The following is a 13,020-nucleotide window of genomic DNA, read 5'->3' on the forward strand; positions in this document are numbered from 1 at the left end:
ACTGTAGAAGGCGTACCGCTCGCTTTTTCTGTAAATCACATGAATATTTATAGTTACACGTACGCAAAACGCAGGCACATTCCCACTTTTAGTTCAGCGTATGCTAGCAGAGACGCAAAAATAAACTCAGCCTATAGTGGCGCCATCTGGTCGTCAGGACGGGAACCATTGCTGTAAACAAACCGACTCTACACTTAAGCCTAGGAGCGGCAGAATCGTCACTCTAATTATTAAAATAAAGCAAATTTATCACTTATACGTTTTCTTATAGGCGAGATGAGACGAAGCGAAAGACAGGCGCCCCATTTATGGCCACTGAACGCACTGAAAAAGGCAGCAACAACGAGAATTCAGTCCGAAGCGAGAGGTCCGGCTTCGACGGGCGCCGCCATATTTGTCGCCGCGCGGCGGAAATCCAGGTGGTTGCCAGATGAGACTACCATCTCATACAGATGTGTTCCCACATTAATAAATTCTATTTTAAAATGTTCTACCGCACTCCTTGGCACCACAGCTGGCTAAACGGTAATTTGAGTAAAGAGCTATCGGTTGCCGCAAAGAAAATATGGTCGATAAAATTCAGTAGACTGACCCTTTAAGCAAAGAAATGAAAACGTACTAGAACGTTTTCGGCTCTCGAGCGTAAACAAAACAGAATCTACACAGAGCGTACTATATTATTTACATGTTGGAGTAGCCTTAGCTAACACAAGGACAGTCCAAATTAGCGCATTTGCTCTACTGTAACGAATGGTGTAGTTCTGTTAGGCGCGAATGACTGGGATCCAGAACTAACGCAACTATTCGTGACGTTACTCCTTGATTGTGTAGAGCAACGTCGATTTTAGATCACTCGGTGAATGGGAAGTTCGTGAGGCCATTTACGTACAACTGTACATTACACTAGTTGTTCACCATAGATGAACGTAAAAATCACAAAACACGTGTGTTCTGTTGATGCCCCGTGCTCACATTTTGATTGGAGCCTGGTTAAACGCCTGAAGTATGCACCCTGTCTACACATCTGTTTGTCTAAGTAATTCGAAGAACACATACATGCGACCGTATACTCTTCAAAATCTGCCGCCAAGGGCTGTTATGACACTTTTTTTAAATCGCTGCTGAAATGCATGAAGATTTCCCTGTCGGGTCGCAAAGGGGAAAAATCGACTCCACCTGCTCCGGCTGCTGATGCTGCTGCTCGATGAGCTCTTAATGCTGCTGGTACCGAGTGTACCCTTGGACTGGCTCAACCTGAGTAGCCTCTCGCACAGGACGTACAGGATCTGCGGAATGTGAATGCGGTGATAGAGTAAACACATGCACAATTCGAGATTCATCCGAAATGCTTGGTGTACAAGGATAACGATAAATAAGAAAAGCAGGATAAGTGAACCATCTATTATTTACGCTGCTTTGATCATCGCTCTTTTGCTGAGGGACAGACTACGATGATGCAAGTGCGGTAAGATTAACAAGAAGGAATTGACCATTTCGCTATCCTAAACAAGAACAAGTCGCACAAGTGCCACATAGAACGAGTTACTTATTTAGAACTTTCCTTTAAAAAAAAACGAATACAGTTAGCGGCTATGTGCAGGCAGAAAAGTACACTGTGAAGGCCTGCGTAATTTGGCAAACCTGGACGCCCGCTTACAGCTCCTGTCTTGCTGGCGTGCCTAATTTTCCTTCTGCGTTGTACATTGCGCCTTATAGTGTTGTTAGATGGTGACTTTCACAATGCGCCGCATATGCAAAAATAGAAACGGAACTTGCGCGCGCATGCTCGGTCAAGTTTTGTATCTATCCACTACTATGGTTCAGTAGTTATGACTTTCGGCTGCACAGAACAAGATACAGTGTTCAAACTCAGTTGTGGCGGCCACATATTGGTGAGATCGAAGTGGTAATACACCCGAGTGCTGTGCGATGTCTGTGCACGTTAAGGAGGCGTGCGTAATGTCCCTTCTGCGTTGTACATTGCGCCTTAGTGTTGCTAGAAGGTGACTTTCACATTGCGCCGTATATGCAAAAATAGAAACGGAACTTGCGCGCGCATGCTCGTTCAAATTTTCTATCTATACAGTGCGATGGTTCAGTAGTTATGACTTTTGGCTGCACAGAACAAGATACAGTGTTCGAACTCAGTTGTGGTGGCCGCATATTGGTGAGATCGAAATGTTAAAACATCCGAGTGCTGTACGATGTATGTGCACGTTAAAGAACACCAGGTGGTCGATATGATACCGAAGTCCTCCAGTATGACGCGCCTCATAGCTGACTATGCAGCTCTTATACGTCCACAATGGTTGATTAATGAATGAACGAATCAATCAATCAAGTTGCCCATGCTCCGTCATAAGGTGGCACACAAACGGAGCAAACCGAGTGTTGAGAAGAAACTGAGCGACACCAACAATAGGAAACGTCGTGATTAGCAGTCATGTGAAGCCAACTACCGTCGGTTTCCTTGACTTCAGTGGGCCTGTTAATTATTGCTACATTCACTTCACATGAGCCTCCTCTTGCATATAAGACACGTGCCAGAATGCTCAGCCATTGATAACTGATGTGGAAAGGCTGCTTACCTTTGGAATGTACCTGAGATGCCTGGCCTCGGTACCATGCATGACTTTTCGCTGCTTTGTTATGTACTGTATGAGAGTGAAGTCGGTAGCCTTGGCTGGTCTGCAAAAAGGACGGTAAAAGGTACTTAATACGTTGCAGCACGACGGATCCCTCAGTGAGATATATATTCAAAATCATTATTGTTCACGTATTCCCCGAGTGAGCTATTCGACTTACAGAATTTCTTTGATCAATTAAATTGATCATCAATACACCTCTTCCTTGTGCAAACAACGTGACGTCAAAGAGGCGTTGTCCAATGGGAAAAACCGTCTACTTTCGTTTCTGAACCGGTTTTGCTAGTGGCGCACTCCCCCGCCACCTTTCTACTCCTAATTATAGTTTCCTCGATACGCGGTATGTTTTGCCCATCGGACCAGAAGCATGTACTCTGATGACGTAGGTCGGGAGACGTCCATTGTTCTGCTATTTCTACAAAAATATTTTAATTCAGATTACGGACGTCATTCTGTGCAGTTGACGCAAGTCGACAGACTGAGAATTCTCTGTCTGCTGTCTGCAGCAGTGGCGACGTCTGGTGTTTTCTACGGAAGGAAATAGCATAAAACGCACTTCGAACACTAACCTACCTGTACTTGTCAGCTTTGCTAGGCTTTCTACTTGTGTACCTGCGCAAGAAAGAAAGAACCGTGTGAGTCAGTTTAGAAACTAACATGTACTACACGTAATGGACATGGAAGATCAATAAGGTTGGTTTCGATTAGTACGCCCCAGTAAGGTGCTCCCGTACAAAAATTTATTAAGGCAATTTTTAGGCTTTACACAGACTTTTGTCTATAAACTCTATAGACTTTGCATAGCCAAATCCTAGAGGGTACTCTACAAGCGTTAAAAATTCTGTACAATGTCTCTAGACAGTCTATAGATTTACGGTCATGCACCTTTAGCAGACATTCGTCTATAGGCAGTACATAGACTATAAAAAGACAACAGGATATATCAATAGGAAGGAAATGGAGTCTATAAGAAGTTTATAGAAGGTATGCAGATCACTTTTATAAGGGCTGAGGCAGATCGGCGATAAGACTTGATGGTTACAGGACGTGGCGTTACTTTGCCTGGAGGAAAAGGATCGACACCTTGCATCAGTGTACCACTTATCTCGGATTAATAGAGGTTGCGTATCCAAAGTTGCACTGAAGAGCACAGAATGAACTGAGCAACTACTTCCAGAACCACGCGTATACAGACGCTACAAGGCCAATTTGAAAAGTGACCATTGCCTGTGACCAGAACACATTTCTCCTCCTTTCGTTTTCACATGCCAGCTAGCATCAGTCGTATCGCTACCGTAAGACTCTTGAGAAGCGTATTTTCATCAGCCGGATCAGCATCGATGTCTCAATACGCAGTCGAGAAACAATGCGTAACAGCATTAGCATTTTGAATCTTGTCCTGATGCTGCAGCATCACGGTAGCGAACCCTTACAATAACTTCTTTAGACAGTCTACAGGCGGTTCATAGACTTTTATCACAAAGTCTATAGACTATCTATGGAGAAATCCTGTAGACAAGTCTGTAGGCGATACGAGGACAATCTGTAGATTTATGGTAATACGCTTTTAGAAGGCTTTTGTGTATACAGTCTGTACATAATGAATAGAAAAAAGGGAAGTATCTCTAGGAATGCAAAGTAGTCTACAGGAAGTCAATACAAAGTTTATAGACCAATTTTTTATTGAAACACCTAATTAGCATAGGTTGAATGATTTCTCCGCTGATATGAATGAGAAGCACACTCCTTCTTCTCTCTCAGTAGTTTATGCGCTGCGAAGAACTTAGCCCTTTTAATGCCTTTTAAATTTTTGATGCAGGTAGTTCAGTAAACTTTGCATTTGAGCGCGAGCTAAATGTACCCTCTTTAAGGACACTGAGGAGAGCTACAACCAATTTTTCTACTCTTTAAAATTCAAGTGCTCGATTTTTTGCGGTTCCGCTGACGTCCTTTGGGCAGCGAGAGACGTATTTATTTTTAAATTATTCATACTTGTGGGGTTGATAATGGCGTCTGCAGTTCATAGGATTCCTTGATTCCTAGCAGGAAATGCACTGCGGTGTGGCCTAATCTCAGAAATCTAGAAACAAAATAAAGCCCTTCACATCAACACAGTTGGCTTGTGCAAGTCGCCTGCGGCTGCTGTACCCGCTCGCATTTTATTTTTGTCCTTTTATAGCTTACAAAAGCTCCATTTGTAGTGACAGCAACTAGTCGATACAGGTCAACTTGCATTTATTCACAGTGTTCCCTCTAATGTCATCCGCACCTGTATGCAACATCAATTTCTGTCACCCGTTCCCTGGTTGTGTGCAATTCCTAAGACTTCCTGGCCACCCTGTGTTGTGCCAGTATTCATCGGAGGCTTCCTGACCCACTCACACGATGGGGTAGACGACCAGAAGAGGCAGCACGAACTGGGCGAACTTCTGGACACAGTCGATCTGGCTCTGCGTCTGAACCGATCCCCGTCGCTTGAGGCGCACGAATCGCACAGCGTCGTTTGGGCGGCAGCGCAGCGCGAACACCAGGTAGCTAGCCACCAGCACCCCCGTGCGGCCCAGGCCCGCGTGACAGTGCACGGCCACCTTGCCCTCGGTCAGGGCGAACGACATCACCTTCACCATGTCCAGCAGCGCCAGGCTGCTGGGGGTGCCGTAGTCGCGCCTGCAGGGAACGTGTGCGCATGCGCAGTTCGATGATCACTTCATGAACGCACCGCTTAGAACACTTTTCCTTGAGTGTCTTCGAAGCCCTGCTTACCAACTCAGCGAGCGCCGAAGAAACACAAGACCCGAAAAAGGAGACGCTACAGCACAGTTTAGTGTAGCCCCTTCAGTTACGAATTATGACCCTGGGGGAGCAAACTTTTAAAATTACATTTTTGCCAACAAAAGCTTCAACCCTCCCTGATAATCAATCGCGGAATTTTTACCGGATTTGTTTCCCTCGTCGCAACTCAGCATTGTTTTCAGAATGCGAATAACGTTTGTTTTCAGTCGCTTCTGTCAGCAGAAATCGTTACGTAAAAAATTTCGTTCATTTTGCCGATGTTCACGACGATAATATATGCACAGCAAGCGAATGGATACACATGTTTCGGAGCCACACTGGCGCTTCCGGGCAACGCCGAAGAGTTCGGCTTGAAAATGGCCTGAAAACGGCTTACCATAGTTCTACGTGGTTTATCCAGGTTGTTCAAAACATAAGCTACATCCATATTAAGAACATTATTCCCCAGCAGTAACAGAAGCCGACACAAAACAAGTTTCGTACATATTTGTATACACTGTGACTGAAGGGGATATAACGTTTCTCTGGGTACCTGTTTAAGGAAAGTACAAGGAAAAGCTACAATACAGTTCACAAACGGGTACAACTCAAGACTGAGGCGTCAAATGCCCTCGAAACAGGTTCCTCAAGCAATAGCGTCGACCCGTTGTCATGAAGTCACGGTCAAGCGCTTTGATCCTGCTAATGTGGCATCGCAAGGGCTGTTGACCGCGACATCCTGAAAATAGGCTGTAAACCTCCACCGAATGCGAAGAAGACAAAATGAAGAAACACAAGAGAAGCGCTAGCTTGTGTTTCGTCACTTCGTCTCCGTCTTATGCGCTAATGGTTTAGTCTATAACTAGCTTGCTTATCTCGCTATATTGCGCTAAATAGTTGGAAGCCATTGTCTGGGCGGCCTCTACACTTATTTAAATGCAGAGACTTGAACAGCCCAGACTACACCAGCATCAAAAAAGAAGCCTGTACACTATCAGTAATTATAACAAGAGAACACAATCATCGCCGTAATAAGCCAATATGCAACAATAACGGTTACCAGATAGCGTCTCATTGCAATAAGCTATGATACATAAAGGGTAACACATCATTAGTTGAGATTAAAGTGCCTTCGCTGCAACACTGACTAATGTTTTATCATGTAGCTACAGCTCCTTCATTCACAAGGTATTATTCTATCTTTTTTTGCCATTAGCTAAGATGAATGTCCGCCAGTGCGTACGAGCTAGCCCAACTAGTCTGTTTATTACTTACCAGCCAAAATTGTAGAAGAAGACTGCAGGCGTTCCGTCAAGCGTTTGCATGTTTGGGAATGAGACGCAGACGAAGAACACACAAATGAGCGCCATGAAAGGAGAAGCGGTAGGCACTTTTTTGGCACGAAACCGCTTGAAGACATGCTTGAAGGCTCACTTCACATGAGCACAGGAACATTGCAACAGTAAAAATCAAAATGTCTCAAAACCTGCTGCAATGTTATATTTCTTGGGTCTTTCACCTGGTGCTACCTTTTAGGCCAAGCGAATCAGCTGGCTTATAAGTATCGGGCTCAATATGAATTTGCAAAGCGTTCGGAGTGAACAAGCTGTCTTCACTTTACACTCTAAACAAAAAAGGAGTGAAAAGAGAACAGCTTGCTCTCTTTTTACTACCATATAGGCGTATTTGTGTTTAAAGTGTATAGAAAAATAATGCGCCTTTACACAGATCACCCGAATTACACAAACATTGAGTCTATTTGGTTCTTCGCACCAGCGGCTGTGTGCACACATTTCCAGCAGCACTGGGCTCACACTGCTTTATGAAATGACCTCCTGTCACAGCTCGTGTGTTGCAGCTCATGTTGAGCGCGACGTACATTGCATGCAAGAAATGCGATTGTTACAGATTTCTCACTGTCTTGACAAAGAGCTTTTTTTTTTTTGCCCCAACGCAGCCAAAGGGCTGCAGGTTGTTTATATAGCATCAACAAGCAAAGCGAACAAGTTCTGTAAAAGACGCGATTAAGTGCAAGATAGTAGTCGATGTTTCGTTCGTATTTTTGGAACTTGTGATACTGTCTGGCGTTTACGAGAAGCAAAACACGACATGTAGAGTTTCTGTTCAGAACGCAATATGCTCCTGTGTTCTGTACGTACCTAGACGATGCTGCATTTTGGTCAACTAATCTACGTAGTTATCATATTCATGACACAATATCAGGAAAGGTACGTCTCCAGTTATGAAGGAAGCAGAATTCTGTCAGACATCAGTTTCCAACTTTCATTCTATTTCGGATTAAGCTATTCCCATCTCCATCATGAAAGCAAAAGAAAATTTTGTCTACAATTGCACCCTTGCGCTGTGTGCACGATGTAGCTGCACAAGAACAAGGACGTGGTGCAATTCACAAAATTAAAAAAAAAACCTAGGGAAAAAATCTTGTATGATGCAATAACCCCATACGTGTTTTTCATACAAATGTCATATAATTATCCTACATATGTCATATGAATGCCTTACGTTCTTACAAAATCATACACCTGTCATACAAATGTCTTATAATAGTATTCAAATTGTATGACAGTTGTATGACAAAGCCTGTATTAGGCTATTGAATCATGCAACATTTTTCAAGTGGGAATGTCTGAAATAAAACGTCTATTTTTTAATTTGCTGTATTCTCGCTGTCCTGATCTAATCACGAGCAACGATAAGAAAGAGCTTTCTGAATAAAGCCTCTAGTAATAGAGAATTCTGTGCTTGTTTCGCTGTGTACACCATTCTTTTCTGTTCCCTTCAACAGCGCATCCAGTCAAAAAGATGGTGAGAATTCGCAGCATTACTTTTATCTCTCTCTCAATAAACCGAGAGAAGCGGCTGTCTGCACGTAGCGCAGCCTCTTTAAAATGTTCGCCCTTCTTTACCCGACCCGCAAAGTCAAGACGTGTTCCTCACCACTGTATTGTGCTCTGCTGCCGAGAAGGGCCGCGTGTATAATACCGAGTCCATTAAGGTCGCGTATCCCGTCGGACTTATAACGAGCGCCTCTCGACGAGAGATCGTCTCCCATCTCTCCTCCTTCCTTCGTCCTCCTCATCTCCCCGGGAACTCGTGCACGACCGAAAGCGGGATGCTCTACGCGGTCCCGCGCAGATGAATCGAGTGCGCGGCCAGAAGCAGCTGCCTTTGTTGTCGATCGTCGGCTCGACACTAATTCCTCGTTCGGCCCTTGCATGTAGTAACATCGACTGCGAGCCTCAGGAGTGGCTGTACGACTGTTTTCACTGCCAAAGCCTGTCGTGTTTTAGGCTTCCTGCGACGTAATGCCAAACTTTTCTCTTTAAAGACTAAAGAACTGCTGTATAACACAAATGTTAGAAGCATACTTGAGTATGCTTGCACAGTCTGGGATCCGAAATCCTTTCTTGACGTTCAAAAGCTAGAAAGAGTTCAGAATTTGGCTGTTCGTTTTGATTTCAATAACTATGGGCGATATTTTAGTGTAACGAACGCGAAAAAATCTTTGGCTTGGGACTCCCTTCAAAAACGTAGGAAAGTTCTGCGTTTAAAATTATTTATAATATATTTCATTCTAGAACTGGAATAGACAGAACCAAATATATAGCCAACCCTGAATTCGTGTCTTTACGAAGAGATCATCCACTTAAAGTTAAAGAATACAGATGCCGGACTGACCTTTTTAAAATGTCTTTTTTCCCCAAAACGGTTTCGGAATTGAACAAGCTGCCTGAGGAAGTAGTGTCCATACTATCAAATGATTCATTTTCTGCCATGCTGTCACATAAAAAATGTCACAGCATGGAAGAAAATAATTCCATGTTCTTTCTATCTCATTGTTATCTTTTTTTTATAACCACCTGCATGAGGTGCAATTTGTGTACTTTTTCTTCAACCCCCCCCCCCCCCCCCCCACTGTAATGCCAGACAATGGCGCTGTGGGCATGATGGTAAATAAATAAAAACCAAGACAATGGAACTGCCTCGTCTTTCCGCTTTAATTTACCTATCTGTGAATGTCATATCCGGTTCTTTCGACCGTCTTGTATTCTCCTTCATCGCTTCCCTCCTGGTGTGTTTAAGGTGCCCAGCGGTGAAAACAGTTACCTTGACTTCTCTTCCTGCATAATCTCCTCCTCTTTGTTTAACTTAATCCATGATTGTTTACACTGAGACGTTCGGAGGCCTCATTTTACGAACCTCGCGTCTTCCTTTCTACTAGTACTCCCGGTTTCAGTGCATGCAGGGCTTTGTTCATTCCAGTTGTTTCATTCTATCAAGCTTTCCTCACTTGGGTATACATAACTGGATTTGAGTTGGGTGCTTTTACACTTTGGTCCTAGTTTAGCTTTATGTAGTGCTTTGCTCGCTGGTGCTTTCCTTTCTATGGAGCGGATAACCCGGACACAATCGCCTCAAACATATTTAGAGCCGTCAAGACAGATTTAAATCTAAGAATTCAGTTGCCTTGTTTTCACCGCAAGCAGTTTCCCTTTGTCCAAGCTAGCTTCAGTCAGCGTTAGTCAGCGCTTATGCGGTCGCTTCGTTCTTTGTGCCCACTTCCGGCACCCGTGACACTCGCTCAGGATCAACGTCCGTACAAATCAGCGTCTTATTCCGAATAACCGATAAGCAGTTTCCGATTGACTCCCACCGAAGCTTTTCTGTTTGGACAACGTAACTGGCGGTCACCTTTGTCTGAAGCTTAGTGTCGCTCATAATTTAGCCGTTCGTGTGGGCGAGGCTACGTACAGGTGATCACAAAAGTCCTGGGAACACAAAAGCCACCAAAATAGTCAAGTCCTTGGCAGTATAAGCACCGGCACCGTTCTTATGCAGTGGTGAGAAAAGAAAACTAAGAAGATGCCCAAGTTTCATACTGCACCGCTATTATAATAAAAAATCGAATAATTTATTTTACTCTTGTTGGGTGTTACTTAGGAAAGAGCGCTCAAACACGTTAGTGGAGCCATGTACTCGTCCTTAGCGCGAACTTTTACAGGAGTGGCTTCAGAAAAAAAATAAGAACAAAACAAAAAAACCACAAGTATATGGCAGATGCAGGCCCGAAGGATCACCGACAGCCTTTTGAGATCAAAATAACTGAAAAGCCGACTGGGTGCAATTCTAGAGGCCCGTGTACTGTGCGATGTCAGTGCACGTTGAAGAACCCCAGGTGGCCGAAATTTCCGGAGCCCTTCACTACGGCGTCTCTCATAGCCTGAGTTGCTTTGGGACGTTAAACCGCAACAAACCAACCAAACCAACTGGGTGCTTAATGACACACCGCCGCTCCGGAGCTCTGCAGATCACACACGGAAATCTCCACATCATCTCGCAGGCTCGGTCGACCTGAACCCACTCCTGGTGCCGAACAAGGCACGGTCGTTGTGCGCTGCGGTTTTCGTTGCGCGGACGGACGCGACCGACGGGGCCTCTTGCGTAGCACATTACGCGGACAACGCGTGTGCTCGGGGACGCGCATAATAGGCGAGCGTGTGCCCGTGTGTGCACATACCTCCGTTGTCCATGAAGTCCTGCGGGTCGTAGGAGAATCCGCCGCTCTCCAGCGGATTACCGCAATGGGCGTGCTCGCCGGGCAGCTGTAGGTTGAAGACGGACCGAATGCCATGGCTGCACGACGGCACCCCGCACGGAACCACGGTGTACGTGCACGGAAGTGAAGATGGAATATGGGAAGAAAAAAAAAGACAGGATGGCATTTAAAAAAAAAATAACAGCCGAAAACAAGCTGTTGAGAAAGCAAGTGACTATTAGAACGTCACCATACCCAGAAATTCTCGGCAAACACATTTTTTTCTACTAGAAGTTCTTTATGAACGCAATTTCTTGGCATAGCTTAAGATTGCACTATAACAGTCAATAAATCCGCCCATCCCTCCCCGGGGACGCTCGTAGTTTTGTGCTATCTATTTTCAAAGATGCACCCAATTGGATTTTTCTCTAACAGTCTTAACTACTCGGTGCTAACGCAGGGCAAACTTTAAACGCAAAATTTTGACACGCATTGGAAAATTAGACCAGTCCCATCAGAATGTTCATAAAAGTATCATACAATACTCCACAGGTGCTTCACAATTAAAACTGATGTCCGATAAAGTTGGACTAGTGCGCTACAAGACGCGGACACAACACGAAAGGAACAGGACATGCGCAGGCTCTCAGCAAACGTTTATGGGGTACCCAAAGGATTATATACTGAGTCGCCAAAGAAAAAAAAATAAAAACACAACAGATGGGAAGGTTACAATGCGCTTTAGCGCATTTACGTTCTACTAGTCACGAAGCATTACCAACTAGCCCAACTTGCTGCTTTACTTCATTACAAAGCTCGTTATTACAAATCTCTTCAACAGGGTGCACCATGCCCCGTTCGTGACCAAACAGTGCAAAAAGCAGCGCAAACAAATATTGCTGATTTGGCGTTCAGCTACTTAGCCCAAGGTCGCCGGATCGAATCCCGGTCGTGACGGCCTCGTCTCGATGTAGGCGAAAAGAAAAAGACGCCTGTGTACCGTGCGACGCGCGTGCATGCTTATGAGCCCTAGGCGGTAGAACTCAAAACGGAGTCTTCAGATTTGGCATCCACGGCAGCTGAGGTGCATTTACGGGACTCTAAACATCATGCAACTTACAATTAAAATGTCTACATCACTGTATCCACGTACGTTTCAGCACCCAGCAGCAATTTTCCGCTGGGAAGGTTCAGGGAAAGTGGCCAGGGAGCAGGATCTCAACGTGAAGAAACGCAGCGCTCGAGCATGTAGTTAGTGCGAGATTTGAGTATTGCTCTACTCTGAGTAACGCTAAGCATTTTACAAAGAGAAGCATTAGGTTAAAAGCGACGAATTTCTTTAAGGTCCTCTCAATGTTCTCTTTAACAAGCGCGCATAGCCGGACAAATTCTCCCGCAGTTGCAGCGGGGTCGTATGGAGAAACTGCATGCTATTGCGAAGAAAGCGAAATCTGTAGCTTCAGCGGTACTCGCGTCTTTACGACTCGCACGACTTTGTGCATTCCCAGGGGTGCGCCTAGCAGTGACGGTGAAATGAGGCCTTCTGAGCATGGCTTCAGAACTTTCTATTGTGTTGCTACCACACTTTTTTTTCGAATTCATTCATTCATTCATTCATTCATTCATTCATTCATTCATTCATTCATTCATTCATTCATTCGTGATGTGCTGACGTTCACACCAAAGTGAGGAAGCCAGGCGAGCGTGTACTAGAACAAATTAAGAAATAGGTTAAATACAGCACCAGCACTCGTAATACACGCACATCAAACCCAAGGCAAACGAAGCAAGCAAGCCACCCACGTAATATTAACTCTAGTTCACCTTGAAGCTCAGCAATCCATTGATATGACGCTCTCAGTCGGGTTTACTCATTACGCACAAGGCTGTCACGGCGATATGTCACTACACCTAGTTTGAGTTTACCGAACCCCGCAGTCGCGCCTTCCACCACCGGGGAGTGTTACAAGACTTGCAAGCGTTGCCTGCTCCGCTCAGCTAAGCACACTCGCCACTGCATATGAAGCAAGCTCTTCCGGAGCTGAT

The 13,020-nt window shown here is 44.8% G+C and overlaps 1 protein-coding gene across 1 annotated transcript in view; it reads right to left on the reverse strand.

The window, feature by feature from the left end:
- Positions 1 to 13,020, reverse strand: part of LOC149327854 (protein tyrosine phosphatase domain-containing protein 1-like) — a 92,594-nt gene that overhangs the window by 11,278 nt on the left and 68,296 nt on the right. Inside the window, exons 4-9 of the mRNA XM_089562411.1 lie at positions 10,957 to 11,072; positions 6,693 to 6,714; positions 5,028 to 5,312; positions 3,219 to 3,257; positions 2,589 to 2,688; positions 1,177 to 1,286 (exon numbers count right to left, since the gene is read on the reverse strand). Coding sequence (XP_089418537.1) covers positions 1,177 to 1,286; positions 2,589 to 2,688; positions 3,219 to 3,257; positions 5,028 to 5,312; positions 6,693 to 6,714; positions 10,957 to 11,072 — 672 coding nt within the window. The remainder of the gene's footprint in view (positions 1 to 1,176; positions 1,287 to 2,588; positions 2,689 to 3,218; positions 3,258 to 5,027; positions 5,313 to 6,692; positions 6,715 to 10,956; positions 11,073 to 13,020) is intronic.

The sequence above is a fragment of the Amblyomma mixtum genome, chromosome 10 (assembly GCF_055824585.1).
Source record: "Amblyomma mixtum isolate Tamu chromosome 10, ASM5582458v1, whole genome shotgun sequence".
NCBI lineage: Eukaryota > Metazoa > Arthropoda > Arachnida > Ixodida > Ixodidae > Amblyomma > Amblyomma mixtum.